General features: G+C 40.4%; 1 protein-coding gene across 1 annotated transcript in view; it reads right to left on the bottom strand.

The window, feature by feature from the left end:
- LOC136875928 (uncharacterized) overlaps positions 1-24,091 on the bottom strand; it is a 96,973-nt gene that overhangs the window by 12,388 nt on the left and 60,494 nt on the right. Inside the window, exon 4 of the mRNA XM_067149547.2 lies at positions 16,630-16,726. Coding sequence (XP_067005648.1) covers positions 16,630-16,726 — 97 coding nt within the window. The remainder of the gene's footprint in view (positions 1-16,629; positions 16,727-24,091) is intronic.

Genomic DNA, 24,091 nt, shown 5'->3' on the forward strand with positions numbered 1-24,091 from the left:
TCAGCAACCTTGGGCTGTGGGGAAAGGGAGGGTAAATTCCGAGTGCATTCCTCTTTCATTGTCTCTGCTTCCAAGATTATGGTAATCTGTGCTGTGCTACGTGCAGCAACATGCTTGAATATTTCCAAGTTTGCAGCATTCTGGCAGCAGTGTGCATATAGGTATACTGCTACATCGTAGAGAAACGAATTCCAGTCTCCTCAAATATCAATGATTTCGTCTCCATGCATTGCATTAAAATTCTTTTAAACTAGGCAGAGATAATTTTACTCAGCGTGATGATTAGTGGGTGTAAGAGTTAATACTTCAAAAAATAACACTCTGAGACCTGCAAATTAACTGCAAAGTGAATTATCCGCACGCGAATTATCAGGAGTGCACTGTATATAAGCAAATTTAAAATGTTATAATATTCATGTGCATCTTCAACTGCATGCCCTCTTAAGGTCGTGATTAATTCACATGACTTTTACTTTAATTGAGTTAAGACCAAGCAAAATACTGTAATGAGGCCACATTGCAGAATATTTTACATTCAGTTAATACAATGTATGGCCTACTAATAAAATGAAAGCTGACAATTATCTAATAAAAGTACAACTTTTCACTTGTAGGTACCAGTACTGGTATATTATTTATTGTTGTGTAGCATATCACAAAAGCCAGAGCAGGAAATGTAAAGGCATTTTGTTTTACGAATGCCCAAGTGATGCAGACGTGAGACAGAAATGGCTGAAAAATGTGTCGTGGGACAGTCTTGTTCCAAATTTTGAATTTAGAACATTCTTTGTGTATAGTCTGTATTTTTCTGAAGCAGATTACCATCCTAGACTAAAAAAAGGAAACTGAAAGAAAATGTTGTTCCTTCCACATTTAAAGATTATCCCGAGCATAAGATGCCAAAATTAAAATCAACACTAGAAAGGTGACCAGTAAAGAAACATGAACTATGGTAAAACAATGGAAAAAAGATGAAGAGAGATGAGAATTCCGATTATCAATCAGGTGTTTACGAAAATCATAAATCAGCACTGATCTGCTGGCAGATTCCCTATATGTTATTTCCCTAGTCTTTTCTTAAACAACTGCAAAAAATTTAGAGACCAATTGAACATCTCCCTTGGTAAATTATCCCAATCCCTAAATTCCCTTATAAACAAATATTTGCTCCAATTTGTCCTCTTGAATTCCATCTTTATCTTCATTATGTGATCTTCCCTGCTTTTAAAAACACCACTCAAATTTATTCGTCTATTAATGTCATTCCACACCATCTCTCCACTGATAGCTCAGAACATACAATTTAATCGAGCAGCACGTCTCCTTTCTCCCAAGTCTTCGCACCTCAAACTTTGCAGTATTTTTGTAACACTACTATTTTGTCGGAAATCATCGAGAACAAATCGACCTGCTTTTCTTTGACATTTTCCAGTTCTCGAATGAAGTAATCCTAATGAGACTTAAATGCCCTCTCCTTTACATCCTTACTAACCAAAGTAACCCCACGGTCCAACAGCCCTGAAGGGCCAGGGCCTATCAAGCGATCACTGTTCATCCCGAGGGCCTGCAGATTATGAGGTGTCGTGTGGTCAGTATGACAAAGTCCTCTCGGCCGTTATTGTTGGATTTCTAGACCACGGCCGCCATCTCACCGTCAGATGGCTCGTCAATTGTACTCATGTAGGCTGAATGGACCTTGAACAAGCCCTCAGATCCACGTAAAAAGTCCTGACCTGGCCGGGAATCGAACCCAGGGCTTCTGGGTAAGAGGTAGGCACGCTACCCATATACCGCAGGGCTGGTTTTACATCCTTACTACAACCCCTAAATATCCTCATAACCATGTGCAGAGATCTGCACCTTTTATTATCTGCACCCTTTATTTACAATCCCATTTATGTGATTACCCCAATGAAGATCTTTCCTTATATTAATACCCAGGTACTTACAGTGATTCCCATAAGGAACTTTCACCCCTTGAACGCAGTCATTAAAACTGAGAGACTTTTTCTATTACTGAAATTCACAACCTGACTTTTATATAAACTTTATATATATAAACTTTATTGCGCACAAGTTGTGCAGTATTAGGATAATTAATCAATACAGAGGTCTATGATTGATTTCACACGATTTTTACACGACAGTACATGATATCGGTCACAATGTTTATCACAGAGTTCACATATGCACATCGAGTCCGGGTTGTGGTATGTCTTCGACCTACAGATTTTGTGATGGTAGCCATGGACTGCCATGGAATTTACAAAATGTACCAGCTCCTGGTTTGTGCCGGTCCATGCTCTGTTCATCATGGCCTCTGAAGAGTAAAACTCTGGCCATATCTCCTTCTTTTTCTTCTCCCTCTCTAACCGCAGTTTCTTCCAGTTCTCTGTACAGGGCAGATTGAATTTCCATCTCAGGTCCTCTATTAGAAATGTTTCTCTCGCGAGTTCATACGCTAGACTTGACTTGGTGTACTTTGAAATTCCGAGGGCTGCTTTCAAGAATCTGGCTTTCACTTTTTCCATTCGTATTAGGTCTTTATAGCTTAACTTTTCCCATGTTATCTCTATTCCGTATGTTAGAATAGGAACGATTTTGGCTTCAAAGAGGGCTATAGCTGTTTCCAGGGAAAGTTTGCTTAATGGCATGATGTCATAGATGGCTTTGGTTGTGGCAGCTGCTCGTTGTGTTGTGTGAATTCTGAATGAGTGTGCTGTTGTCTGGACTGTTACGCCCAGATATTTGAAGCTGTTCGTAGTTTGTAGAGGTTCATGTTTGAGGTAAATTTTGTCCCTTGCGGATAGGCTTTTCAATTTCTTCTCAAAACCAACCTCCAGATATGTGGTCAAGGACAGTACTTGGTCACTGCAGTCACGGCTGGGTCGAAATCCTGCTTGTTCAACTGGAAGGAATGCTTCAATGGCTGGTGCTATTCGGTTTAGTATCAGTCTTTCTAATAACTTGTAGGTGACGCAGAGTAGAGCTATAGGTCGATAGCTTTGTGGGAGAGTTGGATCCTTTCCTGGTTTCAGAAGGGCAATAATTTTTGACTTCTTGAAGATTGGGGGAAGTCTTCCTGACTGAAGTATGGAGCTGAAGAATGCAGCGAGCCATCTTCTTGTAGCTGGACCACAGTTTTTTAGTAGTTCTGGGTAGATTCCATCTAGTCCTGCAGCTTTGCCATTTCGGAGTGATTTTAATCCCTCATCGACCTCTTGTGATGTGAAAGGTTGTGAATAGGTTGTGTTCGGTTGTGTTTCTCGATTTGTCTGTTTAAGCTCAGTTTTAACCCATTTCGTGGTCAGTTTATTCCTTGTTGTTTTAGAGGTGGAAACGAGGTGATTTGCTATTGCTTCTACCTTGATTGGGGAATGTTGCTTTGGTGGTATGGATGTGGAATCTAATTTCCGAATAAGTGACCATGCTTTTCTGCTGGAATGGGTGAAATTCATGTCTTTTACAGTCTTTACCCACTTCTCTTTTCTAGCAAGATCAAGTGATTGTGATTGTTCAGGTGAAGTGGGGCTGGTGATTGAGGTGAAGGCTCACTGCAGAGTGCTGGAACCAACACATCACTTTGCTCTGCGTAGCCTGGATGAGCCGCGGGTTGGGAAAGGGGCGATCCCAACCTAGGGGGGAAGTCATGGCTGTGAACTCAGTCATGATAATGCCAAGTGGAGACCACGTGAGTAGGCCTACTGAAGGGGGAACAAACCTGGCTAGGTTCGAGCCAGGGCTGGATGGACAATTGAGGGGCATGGTCTCTGCTACAGAGAGCCTGAGTTGCAGGAGGACAATGTCTGGCTGTATGCCTCACCACGGATGGTCAGAACGATGCTCAGGACCCTAGAAGGGGCAAAAATGCTACGATTGATTCAAATATGGATGCTTATAAAGAATCAATTTCAAAAATCTCGACATCAAGGAAAGCCAAGGAAGCTCCAGTAGAGCAGATCCAGGACCAAGCCCAAGATGAAAAAATGGAGACAAAGGTCCCAATTAGACAGGCTGTCACCGACTCAAAACAAGAAATGGCAACAGAAGCTCCAGTAGAGCAGACTGCTGTCAGAATCAATCAGCATGATACCAAACTTCTAACATAAGAGTGGAGAGTGCTGAATGACACTTCAATCGATAAGACAGGAAGGACAGTTGTTTTAGCCTTGGTGAAAGACACTTTGAAAAGCTAAAACAGAGAAGCCTTAAGGCTAGCTCAGACTTGGGCAGATCACGTTTCAAGTCATTAGGGGAAAAACGAAACCCAATGTTGATAAAGATGGAGCTGAAGGTCCTTCAGGCCAATCTTCAGCATAAAAAAAAAAAAAAAAAGCAGCTGTGGCCAATTTCGCCAGGAAGTTCAAGTCCGAGGCTATTGACGTGGCCCTTATTCAAGAGCCATGGGTAGTCAAGGGCAGAGTAGCAGGATTGGCAGAATCTGGAGGTAAGCAGATGTACGATACAACATTGGAAATACCCAGAACATGTTTTCTTGCGAACAGGAAATTAAAATGTCTTATATTGCAGGAACACTGTTCATGGGACTTAACTGTGGCCAAGATTAAACTTAAAAATTGGGAGGAACCCAGAGAAATAACCATAGGCTCTGCATACCTCCCATATGACTCAACTAATCTTCCCCCATCAGAAGAAGTTGAGAACCTAATTTGCAATGCAAAGAGGAAAGGCGAACACCTAGTACTTGGAGCAGATGCAAATTCACACCACACGGCATGGGGAAGCACGAACTGCAATACAAGAGGTGAGTCTTTACTAGAGTTTATTATTGGAACTGAGTTGATGATACCAAACCTAGGAAATAAGCCTACCATTATAAATAAACATTGTAGGGAGGTAATAGACATTACACTAAGCACTATGCATATTGCAAACTTTATTAAAGACTGGAAGGTGATGGAGGAACCATCATTGGCAGATCATCAGCACATCCAATTTGCAATAGATGCGAGACTATGTGGGATTGAGCTGTACAGAGACCCAAAAAGAACTAACTGGGACAGATACAGAGAAGTTCTAGGGAAGGCTGTACAAAAAAATTCCAACTAATGTGAGAGGACAGAAAGAATTGGATGAGGCAGTGGAACTATTACTATTATAGTCTCATTCCATGAAAACTGTCCTCTCAAAGAAAAGAAAAACACCAAAAAAGTAAGGTGGTGGAACAACAAACTAGCCAAAATGAAAAAAGAGGATGTTGTATAGAATATCATCTAGAAATGGTATGTGGGATGTATATCACAGGAAACTCATTGAGTATAAACTAGAGATATGGAAGGCAAAAATAAAATCTTGGAGACTGTTCTGTGAGAAAGTGGAATCACACACTGAAACACAGAAGCTTCTGAAAGCAACCCATATAAATCAAGTGGGGACACTGGAGAAACCAGATGGGTCATTTATCATTTATTCAGGCAGGGAGGAACACGCAGGAGATACTAATGGCATGTCACTTTCCTGAGGCTGAGGAGATGACAGAAGAAGAAACGGTTGGAACAGAGACTGGAGCTCGAAAATCAGACTGGAACTGTGCCAACAGAATAATAAAACATAACCATATAAAATGGGCAATCGACACGTTTCATCCCATAAAGGCTCCGAGGCCAGATGAGATACTTCCGATACTCCTACAGGAAGGCCGGGAGATACTTGTCAATGCCCTGACAGACCTTTTCAGAGCTAGTCTAGCCTTAGGGTTCATGCTGAAATCATGGTCTGAAGCTAAAGCAGTATTCATACCTAAGCCTGGAAGGGCAAATTATGCCCAAGCCAAAGCATACAGACCATTATGTTTAACCTCCTTCATGCTGAAACCAATGGGGAAAATTCTGGATAAATATGTCAGAAGAATGGTGCAACTGAACTCAACGTTACATGAAAATCAGTTTGCATATAGACCTGGCAGATCCACTGAAGTAGCACTCCACCAGTTGGTTTGTAAACTAGAGGAAAGCCTAGAATATAAAGAAATTGCACTGGTGGCATTTCTAGATATACGAGGAGCCTTCAGCAATACAACTATGACTCTATGATCGAAGCATTGGAAAAGAGCAAGGTGAGTAAAACCGTCGTCAAATGGATTAAATCCATGTTAGACGGAAGGAAGATAAAGCAACTCTGTTTGAAGAAACACTGATGGTTAGGGTCACTCGAGGCTGTGCTCAGGGAGGAGTTCTTTCTCCTCTGCTGTGGAACCTCATGGTGAACAAAATCATACCTATGCTCCACAAACAAGGTTTTTAAGCACAAGGGTACGCAGATGACCTAGTGACTGTGGTACGAGGTAAAGTGATGAGTGTTATCCAGGACTTCATGCAAAGATCACTTAACCTTGTGGAGAACTGGTGTCGGGAAGAAGAACTATCTGGTCCCTTTTACAAGAAGGAGGAAATTACAGGGAAAGAGATCACAGAAGCTCTTTGGGCAAGATATATATATATGGAAGAACAGGCACTGCACCTAGGTGTAGTGTTAGATAAAAATCTAACCTGGAATCCACATATAGAAAGGAACATAACCCAGGCCAAGAACTTGCTGTATGCATGTAAAAGAGCTGTTGGGAAGACATGGTGCCTAAGACCATCAGTGGTAATGCGGATATATACAATGATCATTAGACTTTTGATGGCCTATGCTGCAATTATCTGGTGGCAGAAAGTAAGCCAGGGAAAAGTCAGTAGTGGAGTGGATAGCCTACAGAGAATGGCATGCATAACCATAACTGGGGCTATGAGAACTACGCCGACAGAAGCCTTGAATACTTTACTGGACCTCCCATCACTACGCAAGTTCATAAAAGGACAGGCTAGAATGAGTTCATATAGATTGGCACAATCAGAGTGCTGGAATGCACAAAGACCCAATCTAGGACACTGTAAAATTAACAGAGTAATAACAAAGGTAGTTCTACACATGCCTCCTGATCATATGATACCAAAGTACAACTTTGAAAAACCCTTTGAGACCCAGATGATAAAAAAAAAAAAAAAAGACTAGGATATCAACAAATGGAATACCGGATACTGAAAAAGAAGATATACTGTGGGGGACTGATGGTTCAAAGAGTGGGGATGGCACAGGAGGAGGGATCAATGGGGGAAGACCTGAGAGATCAATCCAGATGAGCCTGGGCAAACACGCTACAGTCTTTTAAGCGGAAGTGATAGCTATCACAACATGTCTTGAAGAAAATCTGAAAATGAACTATAGGAATAAGAACATTTTCATTTTTACAGACAGCCAAGCGACCATTAAGGCACTAGAAGCAGTCCAGATAATATCCAGAATTGTCTGGTATTGCCATTCACTTCTCCTGAAGCCCCAAAAGTACAACATTGTCAAAATAATATGGGTACCACGGCATGCAGGTATAGAAGGAAATGAAAAGGCAAATAAACTGGCCAGGGAAGGGGCAGAAACACATTTTGTAGGCCCAGAACCTGTATGCGGGATTTCCTATGGACATGCCTGACACTACATAGAAAAATGGGTACAAAAGAAACAAATGGAGAACTGGAACAATACTACAGGATGCAGGCTTGCAAAGGAACTGATAGAAGGACCAAACAAGAAGCATACCATACTAAAGAACTGTTGAAACTCAGCAGAGAAAATATAAGATGGATAGTAGGACTATTGACAGGACACTGCCATCTGAAAAAATACCTATATTTAGAACTGGAGTAATAAGAGACAATATATGTAGGAAATGCAATTAAGCAGAGGAATCAGCTGAGCACATTCTTTTCGAATGTGAGGTGCTGGGTAGAATCAAACTCTTCACTCTAGGACTACCAGGTGAAGAGAGAGAAAAAATCCAAGAAGACCCAATAAGAACAACCTGCAGCTTTGTAAAGGGAGCAGGTATATCTAGGTGGGAATGAAGGAAAAACATGGTAGAAAAAGATCTTAGAGGTCGACGCTAATTAAGAACTAATAATTAGAGGTCCCATGAAGAAAATAATAATAAAAAGAACTATTTGACATTTGTTGGTCATGCTTCCAGTCATTCACATTACCTTCCTAATTGACATTTGGTAAATTGAGATCACCTGCTACAATCACATTCCTTTCTGTATCGTTTCCCACATAGCTGATTATCTTAAAAATATTTCTGAATCATCATCTGCACCACCCTTTCCAGGTCTGTACAGTCCAAAAATATCAAGTTGCCTTATCTTCAGAGATGAGTCTTACACCTAGAATTTCATGTTTGTCACATTAACATTTTTGAAGCTTACATAGTTTCACCAGAATTAATACTCCTCCTCCTACCATTCCTATCCTATCTCTATGATAAATACTCCACTTCCATGAGAAAATGTCTGCATCTATTCTCAGCCATGAATCAACTCCTATTACAATATCTGGTAACTACATCTATTAAATTACTTAATTCTATTCCTTTCTTTACATACTTCTACAGTTCAACACTAACATTTTTATGTCATCCCTACTTCACTTTCAGATCCCTGTACCCTTATCACCGCTTCCTATTTCATCCCATTTCCCTGAATGTACCTCCCTATAACTCTTCTAAACAAATTTCCGAACTTATACGTACCACTATCAAAGGGTAGGAAGGGTCCACCTATTCAATACTATTAGTTTGTATATTGTCTTATAAAACTGGGACTAGTTTCGACCCCATATATATTCGGTCATCTTCAGCCACACTCCAATTGGAAGACATAAGCAGCATATATAACCAATAATGATATAATCACTGATATGATACAATTTATAGTCTTAATTTAAACAGCGTTACAAAAATGTTGCAATGTTTGGGTTGGGAAGAATTGAGAGAAAGAAGAAGAGCTGCGCGACTAAGTGGTATGTTCCGAGCTGTCAGCGGAGAGATGGCGTGGAATGACATTAGTAGACGAATAGGTTTGAATGGCGTCTATAAAAGTAGGAAAGATAAAGTAGAAGTAGAAGATAAAGTTGGAATTCAAGAGGACAAACTGGGGCAAATATTCATTTATAGGAAGGGGAGTTAGGGATTGGAATAACTTACCAAGGGAGATGTTCAATAAATTTCCAATTTCTTTGAAATCATTCGGAAAAGGCTAGGAAAGCAACAGATAGGGAATCTGCCACCTGGGCGACTGCCCTAAATGCAGATCAGTATTGATTGATTGATTGATTTGACAGAAAAAAATGTGTTTGCTTTATTGATGTATTCCTCTCTATTCATGACAACAGTTACATTGCCTTTGTCTGCTTTCATTACAATTAAGTTGTTTTCTTTAATTATCTTTTTAAGTTTTGAAACTAAATTAATGGTATTGGCCTGATTAGTTTGAGAATTGGTGTTATGTAGTTTAATAATATTATTTAATTTCTTCCTAATTTTGAACCTAACCTCATCTTGTTGATCACTAGGAAGTTTGGTAACTGCTAATTCTGATTTTGTTACTGTTGTAATGATGTCGTTAAGATGTGACGCATTTGGCCAGTTGTGTTTTGGGTTCCTACTCAACATTTTGGATTCTTCTTCATTTAGTGTTACGTCGGATAAGTTAATGATAGAACCAAACCAAACCCCATGGCACTACAGCCCTTGAAGGGCCTTGGCCTACCAAGCGACCGCTGCTCAGCCCGAAGGCCTGCAGATTACGAGGTGTCGTGTGGTCAGCACGACGAATCCTCTCGGCCGTTATTCTTGGCTGTCTAGACCGGGGCCGCTATCTCACCGTCAGATAGCTCCTCAATTCTAATCACGTAGGCTGAGTGGACCTCGAACCAGCCCTCACGTCCAGGTAAAAATCCCTGACCTGGCCGGGAATCGAACCCGGGGCCTCCGGGTGAGAGGCAGGCACGCTACCCTACACCACGGGGCCGGCTTAAGTTAATGATAGGTGGGAGGAAATTATGCATGGTGTTGGTTGTACTTTGACACTACATTTACGACTGTGGCCTGCATTTTTTTAGTCTTCGCAGAAAAGGATACCAACTCCCAGATCAACTCAAAAACAATGGCTGTTGTAGAAACGACAAAGTAGTTCGCCATCAACCACAACATTCTTGATGTGTTATTTAGTTTAAAGTGTGGATATGTTCTTCGGACTTCATCAATGGTTTAAATTATATCAGTGTTTACACAGAAAAAGATACCAACTCCCATATCAACTCAAAAACGATACCTGCTGTAGAAATGACAAAATAGTTCATCATCAACCACAACATTTTTGATGTGTTATTTAGTTTAAAGTGTAGATATGTTATTTCAGACTTCATCAATAGTTTAAATTAAGACTATAAATTGTGTCATATCAGTGATTATATCATTATTGGTTATATATGCTTCTTATGTCTTCCAATTGGAGTGTGGCTGAAGATGATCCAATATATATGGGGTCGAAACTAGTCCCAGTTTTATAAGACAATATACAAACTAATAGTATTGAATAGGTGGACCCTTCCTACCCTTTGATAGTGATCAATTGTCAATACGGACCATAATGAAATTCATAACTTATGATTATAAGTAGCACTGCGGTTTAAGTGAAGGCCATCTAGGTGCAGATCCCTATCTCCTAACCACTCATTAGGATCTAGAAATCTCGCTCTCAGTTTTCCACATGCCCACTCCATAGTCTCCTTTAAAACCCCAATCATCTTCCAGTTAGTAACCCTCCTACACAGTATTCCACTGATAACAATATCCGCTAAAACTTTACCCGTGCTGCATTTACCAGATTCCACAAATCCCCAACTCTGTTGGTACTTATATCTTCTTGCCTTACGTTGTTGATACCAATGTGAAACACTACCACCTTCTCCTTTCCCTCCTCCTCTTCTACTTTCCTCAATATCTGCCTTAACCTGATTCTGGGATAACACTCTACCCTGTTTCCCTTTCCTCCACACACTTTCCCCATATGTGTAACAATGAAATCCCCTATGACCAGAGCTTGATGATGATGATGATGATGCTTGTTGTTTAAAGAGGCCTAAAATCTAGGTCATCGGCACCTATGACCCAAGCCTCAACCCTACCCACCACATTTGATCCCGTTCCTTCCTGGTCTCCCCTATCTTTCCAGGCGGCTGCAGAAGCTACTTTCTCCTCCCTTTTCTCCCTTCCATGACCTTGTTCCACCTTTCGTTTCCTATCCTTTACTCTGCATATCCCTTTCCTACCTTTTCCTTTCATCTTACTTGCACACTCCTCAGTAACAGTTCCCTGTTCCTCATCTTCGCTCTGTTGTTCTACCTGCAGTGACTCATACCAATTTATCACAGACATATGTCCTGAATCTGCACCTGAATAGAGATTCATGATTGGTTTTGTAATTTTAAGATTTGTTACAGATAACCACAAGACAAATGTGAATATGATGAGATGACTATCTCATGAAAAAGTCTCAGATTTCTCACCCTACCGACCTCTATTCCTAGCCTTCAACGTCACATTCCCAAAAACATTACACCACCTGTCTTCTACAATTCCCTCCTTTCCTTCCCATACCTCTTGTACAACTACAGCATCTGAAGGAGGCCTACCTTCCTTCCTGCCCTCTGAGAGAATCTTAATTATCTCCCTCAAACTCTCCGACTCCTCCCTTATACTCCTTAATGCCTGTTCATACTCACAGTTCCTACCACTGCACTCCTTAAGCCATTCTTTATGGAATAATGTAAAAAGCAAAGACAGTAACTTATTCTGTGCAAAATAAAATAAAAAAGTAATGTCTAGGATAGTACATAAAGAACACACGACAATAAGGTAATTAATACACTAACTACACTACAATACTACTTAGTCGTATTATATTATTACACTTTTATCCAACTTTTATCCAATAATGCCATAACAGAATGAAAATTGCTGTTAATTACCGAATATCGAAAGGAATACACAAGAACTACACAATTCTAAACTGCAGTTTACAATGCTTATGCCAGTCAGCTAACAGATAGTGCCACAAAGTCTGTTGGAATGTGGACAACCAATAAGTGTTTTGAGCCGGGCTGAGTGGCTCAAACGGTTGAGGTTCTATCCTTCTGACCCCAAGTTGGCAGTTTCAATACTGGCTCAGTCCGGTGGTATTTGAAGGTGCTCAAACATGTCAGCCTCGTATTGGTAGATTTTCTGGCACGTAAAAGAGCTTCTGCGGGACAAAATTCCGGCCTCTCCGAAAACCATCAATAAGTAGTTAGTGGGATGAAACAAGTTTTTTGAAGCTGACAAAGAGAAAAAACATTTTTGACTGAAATCATTGTGGTAAGCCAGTCGGTAAATAAAGAATCTGTAAGCTGATTTGGAAATAGAGAAAGCGAAGATGGATGGGGTCTCATACTATTAAAAAAAAATGATGGACACTAATGAGTACAATCCTGAAGACTCCAAGACCTCATTCATACTGGACCAAATTTTAAATTACAAGCTGTCACCCCGTTGGTCAGAAACCTGCACAAAAGAGTGCGTTATCTGGCGTTGTCCTGCAGGAGCTCTTTTCCGTGCCAGAAAATCTACTGACACAAGGCTGAAATATTTCAGCGCCTTCAAATACCACCGGACTGAGCCAGTATCTCCGAAGGGTTATACATATGTACAAAATAATTTATCCAAGTTGCCTTCTAGGAGAACATTAGGAGACACATCATACCAAACAGGAGTAATAGATCTCATCAAAGAAAGACCTAGTAGAAATTGAAAGAACGAATGAGGCCACAAAAGTGTGCTCCCTCATTATTGATGAAATGGCAATAAAGTAGCAATTGTTATGTGACAAGAAGTTGGGCACATTCTTTGATCATAAGGATACATCAATATGTGTCAAGGCTAGTTAAAATGTACACAGTTCTGGAAGTATGCCCATTTCAATAGAGATCAGTGAAAAGAGTTGGATCTTGCCAACAGTTTATTATGCTTTCTTACATGTGACATATCAACCTCTTACAAACTTATTGTTGCCTATGTCTTTTCGAAGAGGCTGTCTGGTGTTGAAGTATACAACCTGACACTCTCAGTCATCAAACAGGCTGAAAATATTGGTTTTGTGTTTTTAAGATTTGTTACAGATAACCACAAGACAAATGTGAATATGATGAGATGCCTATCTCATGAAAAAGTCTCAGATTTCTCAACCTACCGACCTCTATTCCTAGCCTTCAACGTCACATTCCCAAAAGCATCTGGAAATCACTTCTAGAAAATACCATACACAATGGGAAAGAAGAAATTAGTGCTTGCCAGCGAGCCGACTGACTGACATCCTACTGTTCATAAACTTAACTATAAAAGGTATTTGATTTGATCTTGTGGTGACTTGTCTAAAGCTATAAAAAACTATTTAAAATAGTAAGCGTTTGGTTCATCCATAATAGGTATTTGATTTGATCCTGTACTGATTTGTCTAAAACTATTAAAAACTATTTAATATAATAAGTGTTTGGTCCACCTTTGTCAATATACTTTTTATAAATGAAAATTATTTATTCATACATATCCACAAAATCATTTATCCAAGTTGCCTTCTAGGAGAACATTTTTTCATACTAGCGCTGAAAGGTGAGAAGTGGAGAAATTGTACACTAGTTCAATGTACCCACTCTCAGCCGGAGTGGAAAGGCATGTAGTGCATAGCAGAAGGCGATGGTATTAGCAATATACAGGAAGAACTGAAATTCGCGCACTCGGGCGTTGCAGCGCGACTCCTCACATGCCAGCAATAAAAAAATGTCTCTCACAAAAGTTCGTCCTGCGAGTATATCTGGCAGAAAAAAGATGTTGAAGAGTGGCACTCTGGCAACACTGTAACCACATGTAGGGTAACTACCTCTGTCAGCACATATTAGTCGTGCTGTACAGTTAATGTAGTGGATAGAGTTTTGGGTTAGCATGCAGGAGGTTGAGGGGTCGATCCTGGCTTGAGGAGTATGTTTTTTTATTTCGTAAATGTAATCCAGGTGGTATGGTATCTGGCATCTCAATCATTAACAGCGATTGCAGCAGGTCCTCTAGAAACCATTTGCACTTACATACTATGATCCTAGAAATGGACGAACAATCATTTTCATTGGTCAGCTTTGAAAGACGCCCTTTCCACGTTGTGGGCGTGAATTTATTCGCTGTTGACAATCAAGATGCCAGATACCATACCACCTGGACAACATTTACGAAATAAAAAACATATGCCTCAACCCAGGATCGACCCCTCGACCTCCTGTATGCTAACCCAAAACTCTATCCACTGCACCAACTGTACAGCATGACTAATATGTGCTGACAGAGGTAGTTACCATACACGTGGTTACAGCGTTGCCAGATTGCCACTCTTCAACGCCCTTTTTCTGCCGGATATACTCACAGGATGAACTGTAGTAAGAGACTTTTTTTTATTATTGCTGGCATGTGAGAAGTCGGGTTGCGACGCCCGAGTACGCTAATTTCGGTTCACCCTGTTTACCTCAAAATATGTCTGGAATACTTTGGGATTGGACATATTATGTGGTAGGGCATGTGTAGTCCTGTTGTAAGTGATAGAGAGTACTGTATACAGCCATTCTGCTTGCTTGTTGTTTAAAGGAGCCTAACATCTAGGTCACTGGCCCATACAGCAATTCAATTGCTTGTTTACAATACAGCAGATGTCTATGATCTGTGTTGAGCCAGGGATGAACTATGCCATTTCAGGTGAAGACTGGTAGTACTGTATACAGTGCAGTGCGAGATTCAGTTAGTGTTTAAGTTTCATGTGCAATGAGTATTTTCCAGTTTTACTGAGTCAGAATTTTGGTATTGATTCAGAGTGGACATACACAAGCAACAGTATCAAGCATAGTTGGAATTACTTAAAGTGCAGTGTCAAAGAATGTGAAAAAAGTGCCGTGAGACCAATGATGTGAACAACAGACCAAGGGAAGGTCGACTGAGGGCGACAATGTCATGCAAAAATCAGTATATCTGTGTAACAGCGCAGAGAAGACCAACTTTGACTGCTCAAAAATTATGAGATTACTTCTTGAGGGCAATTGGAGTCATGTATCTGCACAAACTGTACACAGTCAGCTGCATAATGCCCATTTAAGGTTATTTTGACTGATCTGACATATTCCACTAGAGAATCATCATCGTGTTGACAGGAGAAGATGGACCATCCAACATCTTAACTGGGGATTGGATAATGGCATAATGTCATGTTTGCAGATGAAACATGGATATCACTTAGGCCAGATACATGATGACAACGGGTGAGGAGACGTAACAGAGATGGTGCAATGTTCAGCATGTTCAATAGGTGCATGCATTTGGAGGGGTGGTGTAATGTTTTGAACTGGAATTATGCAAGGCTGCTGTACATCTTTCATAGCAATTAAAGGGAAATTAACTGTCCAGCAGCATACTGATGAAATTCTTTGAACATTCATACAAAATTTTAGGGATGAATATGAAGCTGAATTAATTTTCATCGACAATAATGTTTGCCCTCATCAAGGTGCATTGGTGAGGAACATCATGAGAGAAGTGGGTATCAACCATATGAATTGGCCAGCTAATTTACTAGACATGAACTGCATTAAGCATACATGGGACAGGGTGCAAATGGCTGTTTTTGATTGTTCACAACTCCACAGACACTTCCAGACCTCATTAGAGTTGCCCAGATTGAATGGGACCTTCATCCTCAAGATGATATCAATGTATCGATTGCAAACATGTCACAGCATGTCAGAAACCTGAATAATGTCAGAGGAGGCCATACACGGTACTAATGCAGAGTGAAGAGGGGAAAGCTTTTACAAAAACATGCTACAAATTATAATCTTTTCATTATTATGGTTTAACTAAGTTACATAATGGAAGAAAAACATTTGAGTTCGTAAAAGTTTAAATTTCCAGGTTGTGTGTGCATGTGATACAATAAACAACATTCTGTAACTTTGAAATTGTATTGCATCCCTGATATTCCACAGTTTCTTTTTTGCATTGCATAGTGAAAATCAAGTCATACATAAAAGGATAGGAACATTGATCGGAACACTATTCCGCTTATCTCTGTTTATCCAGCTTTCTATTCTTCACTTTGCACATCAAGATGGCCCCTCAATGTGTGTTGAAGCCTGCCCTCCTGATGAAGCTGGGAAACAGAAATTAGCTCGTCAGGAGTTGAGAAGAAATAGATGTAGAAGAACTGGAACTGATGAGGAGAGAGCCAATCTATTGTAAGACGGCAGTGTTTGAGGATATGGGGATTGTTCTTGTGTGTTTTCTTTCTAATTTGCCCTCTTCCCACACTGACCTGTCATTGTTTATTATCCTATTATTTGTTCTTTTCGATGTTCCTATCTTTCTATGTATGCCTTCTTTTCTATATTCTACCAAGTGAGTGTGTAGTTTGGGTTAAGTAGCTGTCAGCTTGCATTCGGGAGATAATCGGCTCGAACCCCACTGTTGGCAGCCTGTAAGTATACGGTACTGTATTTTAAGTGTATGAAGAATACACATTATTTTACTTTTATTCTGGGCCAATGACCTTAGATGTAAGGCCCCTTTAAATAACAAGCATCATCATCATCATCACCGTTATTCAACTACTATAAGTATTTGTCTTTCAACCATCCTGAAATTATCTTTCAAATGAACTTGTTTGTATTTACCTAAGATTCTTCTGAAGCATTTCTCTCTTTGCAGCACAAGCCATTCTTTTCAGCATTAGCTCAGCCACTTCAACTGTCATGCAAGTATTCTGCTTATCTGGAAAACAAAAATTAAGGTTTAATGAGATTTTCAGAACTTTTAGATATTTAAATGTGAGTTTCTGTATTCAACTGACATTTCATGCAAGTACCATAAGTTTCCTGTGGCAGTATTCAGATATTAACCCTAGCAAAAGTGCTAATGCAAATATGATACCAGTGAAATTTATTTCTATTTTGCCAACATCTCAATGACATGAACACATTGTCCTTGTATGTATTCTTTGAATAGGGTATGTGGGAAGTATTGTGTTTCTGCATTCAGCCACCGTGGCTCAGGTGGCAGCGCACCAGCCTCTCACTGCTGGATACTGTGGTTCAAATCCTGGTCACTTCATGTGAGATTTGTGCAGGACAGGTTTTCCCTGTCATCTTTCATTCCAGCAACACTCTCAACTATCATTTCATTTCATGTCAGTCATTGATCATTGTGCCAAAAGAGTGCGACAGGCCTCGGCAGCAGGCTCAATTCCTATCCTCGCCGCAAGTTGGGGGCTTCATTCATCCCATCCCTGACACGGTCATTGACTGGAAAACAGGTTGCTGGTTTTCATTTTCATTGTGTTTCTCAATTAGTGTGTTAAGAACTATAGTATGTCAAATACATCTACGGATCAAACATGCTGCTAACAAATGTCATTTGGGAAAATAACACAAATGACTGGAAGCTTAACCAACAAATGGCAAATAAGTTAATCTGGGAAAGACAGCTGAATCAGAAAGTGATGGAAGGGAAGAATATTCTGGACATGGTGCTGGTAAAACCAGATGAGTTCTACAGAAAAAATAAAGTAACAGATGGTATTAGTGATCACGAAGCTGTTTTTGTCGTAGAAAAACAAATGTGATAGAAAGGAAGGTCATAAAAGTAGGAATATTAGGCAGTAGCATATGGCTGATAAAACAGGCAAGCATAATTGGCAGTCATATAAATTTTAGTGAAACATGGAAGCGTATGTATAGGTACTTTAACGTTGAAATATGTTCCAAGAAGGATATTCCAGGAACCATTCATGAACAAGGGGAGTGTCTATGTGAGGAACTTCAGAAGGCAGAAGTGGAAAACGGTAAATAAAAATGTAAACAGATTGTGCTGTGGCTTTAAAGTAATTGTTCAGGAATGTGAAAACATATATGTGCCTTTAAAGGTGGTAAGGAATGGTAAAGACCCACCATATTATAACAGACAAGTAAAGAGACTAAGAAGGAGGTGCAGGGTCAAAATAGATAGAGCTAGGAATGGTTGGGGAAGTAAGGAGAAATTGAAGGAACTTACTAGGAAATTGAATTTAGCAAAGAAGCTAAAGATAACATGATGGCAAGCATAATTGGCAGTCATATAAATTTTACTGAAAAATGGAAGGGTATGTATAGGTACTTTAAGGTAGAAATAGGTTCCAAGAAGGATAATCCAGGAGTCATTAATGAACAAGGGGAGTGTCTATGCGAGGAACTTCAGAAAGCAGAAGTAATAATAATAATGTTATTTGTTTTACGTCCCCCTAACTACTCTTTTACGGTTTTCGGAGAAGCCGAGGTGCCGGAATTTAGTCCCGCAGGAGTTCTTTTACGTGCCAGTCAATCTACCAACACGAGGCTGACGTATTTGAGCACCTTCAAATACCACCGGACTGAGCCAGGATCGAACCTGCCAAGTTGGGTTCAGAAGGCCAGCGCCTTAACCGTCTGAGCCACTCAGCCCAGCAGCAGAAGTAATCAGTCAGCAGTCTGTAAAGATTGTTGGTTACAAAGATAATGTCCAGGTAGAGGAGGTGACTAATGCTAATGACATACTGAAATTTTCCTATGATAACAATGACATTTACAATAAGGTACAAAAGTTGAAAACTAGGAAAGCAGCTGAGGTGATAAGATTTCTGAGAATATAACAAAGACAATGGGCTGGGGTACAGTACTATATCTGAAGTACTTATTTGACATTGTTTGCATGAAGGAGCTATACTAAATGAATGGAGACTTCTATAGTATCCGCTGTGTATAAAGGAAACGGTAACAGGCATAAAGCTGAAAATACAGGCCAGTAAGTTTGACACGTGTTGCATGTAAGCTTTGGGAAAGCATTCTTTCTGATTATACAGTATTAGGCATGTTAGCAAAATTAATAACTGCTTCTATAGAAAGCAGTTCGGGTTTAGGAGAGGTTATTGCATTTAAGCTCAACTTGTGGGATTCCAGCAAGATATAGCAGATATCTTGGATTCAGGAGGTGAAATGGACTGTATCGCGATTGACCTGTCTAAGGTGTTTGATAAGGAGACTACTGGCAAAAATGAAGGCTACCGGAATCGACAAAAGAGTGACTGAATGGGTGGCTATGTATCTACAAAACAGAACTCAGAGAATTAGAGTAGATGAAGCTTTATCTATAATCATTAAGAGGGGAATTCCTCAAGGCAGTATTATTGGACCTTTTATGTTTTCTTATACCTATATATAAATGACATGTGTGATGATGATGATGCATATTGTTTAAAGGGGCCTAACATCAAGGTCATCGGCACCTAATGGTACGAAATGAAATGTCAACAAAAAGTTCAAAATCATCCACTGACCAAAATAAAAATGCCATGAAGAATGAAAAAACATACAAAGAAAAACAGTGGAATTCGACTTAAAAAAAGATCATAAATAAGAGTATTGCTGACCAAGGGACCACTTATAAAGCACAATCCTGAATCGAGGATGCTTGATGTCTAAAGGGGTCCAACATCCAGATCTAAGGCCCCTCAGAATGGTACTTATCGCTAGGAAAGTAGAACCATGGTATTTGTCATGTTGGGGTACTAATCAAAAGTAGCGAAGACTCACGGTGGTCCACACATGATGGTACTACGTCGCACAGGTAACGCAGACCTATGGTGTTTCTCACACAATGGCGCCACTCATAGCCAATGCAAACCGATGAGGTTCCTTACGTAGGTGTACTAGTCACAGGTGCTGGTAGTCCCGTGGTGTTCCTCACATAGTGGATACTAATCACAAGCAACGCAGACCCACGGTGTCGCTCATATAGTGGTACAACTCACAGGCAATGCCCAGACCTGTGGTGTTGCTCATATGGGTACGACTCACAGGTACTGGAAACCCACAGGTGAACCAACTCTCTGCTTATACTAATCACAAACCTATTTCATACCTAATATATTGGTACTACTCGCAAGTAAAGGCGACCCATGGTGTTTCCCGCATGATGGTACTGATCAAAAGTAGTTTCATGGTTCTAAGACAATCATCCCTTGGTTGCCCCTTTTAGTTGCCTATCACAACAGGCAGGGGATACAGTGGGTGTATTTTTTGTCTGCGTTCCCCACCCATAGGGGGTAGAGAGAGAGAAAAAAGAAGAAGAAAGAAGGGATGCATCACTTTGAAAAATGAAGTAACGGACGAAGAAAGGCAAGGGCCACGAAGGGCGTGAAAATGAAAGGACTCCCTAAGTCTCGAATGCTCTAATACCATCGGGGTCGGAAAAGAACAAGAGTTGACCAAGGGAGGTCGGACAGAATAGATGAAAGTGAGGAGCCTGGCACAAGTAAGTGGAAGCAATGCCAAGACTCAGCTAAGGGCCCCATGGTCGCCAATCCACACTCCCAAGTTGAGAGCCCCTCGGGCCCCTGTTAGTCGCCTCTTATGACGGGCAGGGGATAGTGTGGATGTATTCTACATGTGCGTCCCCTACCCGCAGGGGGTAGTGTGTTTGTTCCGCAAGAGGTATTTTATTTCCCTCAAGTCTGCCGGCAAGCCGGTTAGGACCCCCTATCCGCCACCTGGGACGCGCCACATTGGAGTATCACCTCTCCGCCTGCTACGCCAGCATAGTAGGTTCGTGGAAATGACACGTGTAAAGGACTGGAATCAGAGATAAGGCTTTCTGCAGATGATGTTATGGTATTCTGTATAGAATAATAAATAAGTTACAAGATTACAAGCAACTGAAAAATGACCTTGACAATGTTGTGAGATGGACAGCAGCAATGGTATGATGATAAATGGGGTTAAAAGTCAGGTTTTGTGTTTCAATAATAGGAAAAATCTTCTCGGTCTTAATTACTGCATTATGGGGATCACTGTTAGTACCTTGGTGTTAATATAAGGAAAGATCTTCATTGGGGTGATCACATAAAGGGTACAGATCTCTGCACATGATTATTACGGTGTTTATGGGTTGTAGTAAGGATGTAAAGGAGAGGGCATATAAGTCTCTCGTAAGACCACAACTAGAGTATAGTTCCAGTGTATGGGACCACCATCAGGATTACATGATTCGAGAACTGGAAAAAATCTAAAGAAAAGCAGGTCGATTTGTTCTGGGTGATTTCTGACAAAATAGTAGTGTTAAGAAAATGTTGCATAGTTTGGGCTGGGAAGACTTGGGAGGAAGGAGATGAGCTGCTCGACTAGGTGGTATGTTCTTAGTCGTCAGTGGAGTGATGGCATGGAATGACATTAATAGATGAATAAGTTTGAGTGGAGTTTTTAAAAGTAGGAAAGATCACGTTATGAAGATAAAAAATGGAATTCAAGAGAACAAATTGGGGTAAGTATTTGTTTATAGGCACGGGAGTTATGGTTTAGAATTATTTACCAAGGGAGATGTTCAATAAATTTCCAGATTCTTTGCAATCATTTAAGAAAAGGTTAGAAAAACAACAGATAGTGAATCTGCCACCTGGGTGACTGACCTAAATGAAAATCAATGTTGATTGATTTTGATTTGATTTGATCTGCCAAACATGCAAGCAAATCTTTCTTGTATCTGAAACTGATTTCCATCCCCATGTACAATGCTATACATTTTGTATCACATAATTTCATTATTTGAAACTCATCTCCACATAAATCACTGCCATTTTTGCTGAAGGTAATAATAATAATAATAATAATAATAATAATAATAATAATAATAATAATAATAATAATAATAACAACAACTCCTTCCCTGGCTAGTTAAACTGCATGCCTTCTCTAAGGCCATCTATGTAAACAAACTTGAACTTGTGAACTACAAGAAACTTAGGTCTTCAACTGCTAGATGTCTCTACCATCGGTTTATTTGCTCACTGTAGCAGGCTAAACTCCTTGATTGATATCAACCTATCAAAACCTTGGAAATATTTTCTCTAGACAATTAAAATCGGGGCGGGGGATGTAAAGGGATCCAGCCTATCAGTAAAGAGTTCTGGAAGCTTCCCCTTAAAATACTACGCAAGCAGTGCACTTTAAGACCGTATTGTCTGAATTGCTCCAGTGATTTGTGAGTGCGTGTGTCTGAAGGGAGGCAGGGGCGCAACCTGTGTGAGGAAGGCCAGCCACTCAAGGTAATGGCAGAATTTTCACAGACATGTGATAGCTCCTGCGGATAGTTTGAGGGGAAGGTTTCAAACCTCTTCTATTTAATCTAAATTCTAAATCTGGTGGTTTAAATATAGAATTTTGACAAGTCTGTGGACTCTATATTATTCCCTATTGGAAAATAGGTAACGTACGGGAACAAAGAGTGTTGACCCTCTACCGTATCTCATTCAACCTTTCATGGGGTGATTAAAGTTTTCAAAACCTCTAAATTTTGTAAATCTCTTCAGCATTAATGTTTATCATTTAGTCATGCCAGTGTAGTATAGGATTATCCTCTGTATCATTGGGCCATAAGCCCACTTAGGATTTTAACTATTTCTTGAAGGAGTGCAAGTGTTTTTCCTCCTTGCCTTTTGTTTATGGCTGGTCGTGTGTAACCTTGTCCGGCTACATGGCTAAATGGTTAGCATGCTGACCTTTGGTCACAGGGGCCCCGGGTTTGATTCCTGGCAGGGTAGGGAATTTTAGCCATAACTGGTTAATTCCCCTGGCATGGTGACTGGGTGTATGTGTCGTCTTCATCATCCTTTCATCCTCATCACGATGTGCAGGTCACCTACGGGTGTCAAATCAAAAGACCTGCACCAGGCCTCACCGGAGGCTACACACTATTATTATGTATAATCTTTTTTTCTTTTCCATTAAGGCCACATAGTATGGGTTTTTATGCCCCTGTATATTCTATTCAGAATGTAAAATTCTCCTTGTGTAATTCCATTTGGGAACAGTTATTATTTATTATTTATTTAGCTTATGGCTAGTACATAACTCTACATACAAATATTAAAAAATATAACAAACAATATAACCCCTTAAACAATCAACCAATCTCTAAAACAGTTCATAAACTTAAATCCAAGCTGTCCAACCATTGTACAACCCCGTCAGAAGCACACACAAACTCCTTCAGCTGACCGGAGTATGACCTCCTAGGACATTCGGTGACAATATGACGGATGGTCTGTTTCTTCTCACCACAGTCGCACTCAGGGGAGGAGCTCATACCCCACATATGCAACAATGACCCACATCGTCCATGATTGGTATGGACTCTGTTGAGAAGAACCCAAGTTCTTCTGGGGAGATTAAAACCAGGTGGTGGGTGTTGGCGACTAAAGAGGGTCTGCCATTCATCTGGAGCTGAGTTGGTCCACTCCAATTGCCATTCATCAGAACCGTTAAAGTTCCTATTGATGAGTTCCCTTGCAGTCTGAATGGGCGGAGATCTTGACTTCAGACGTCCATACCTAACAACCATGTCATAATGAATGGGAAGACTTGGGTTCATTGTTATCTTCCTGAACTCGCGAATTAGGTTATTTTGTCTGCGAATCCTTGGAGGTGTTATGTAACTCAAGACTGGCAACCAGAAAAGAGGAGTAGATCTGACTGCGCCGCTGACAATGCGCATCGTCTGATTCAGAACAACATCAATATTCTTAACATAAGGGCTATTCAGCCAAACAGAAGAACAATACTTGGCTGTAGAGTATACCAGTCCCAGTGCTGATGACCTAAGAGTGGATGCTGATGCTCCCCATGTAGAACCTGCAAGTTTCTGAACGATATTGTTCCTGGTCTTCAGTTTAGCAGCGGTATTCATTAAATGTTTCCTGAAGGATAGTGTCCGATCAAGAGTTACTCCAAGGTACTTGGGGTTAGAATTGTGTGGTAGGGGAGAGTTGTCGAGGGAAACATTCAAAGTAATGTTTGCCTGCCTGTTATTGAGGTGAAAGAGACAGGTTTCCGTTTTGCTGGTGCTAGGTATCAAACACCACTTATCAAAGTACTCGCTCAAAATGACAAGGTCTCTGTTCAGAATTGCTTCTATTTCGTTCACATTGGATTGCTGAGTAACTATTGCTAGGTCATCCGCGTAAGCGAATTGGCGTGATGTAGTACGGGGTATATCGGCAATGTCGGCTTTTCAAACCCATATTAAACAGCAATGGAGAGAGCACAAATCCTTGAGGGAGACCATTGTTGAGCT

This window comes from Anabrus simplex, chromosome 6, assembly GCF_040414725.1.
Source record: "Anabrus simplex isolate iqAnaSimp1 chromosome 6, ASM4041472v1, whole genome shotgun sequence".
Lineage (NCBI taxonomy): Eukaryota > Metazoa > Arthropoda > Insecta > Orthoptera > Tettigoniidae > Anabrus > Anabrus simplex.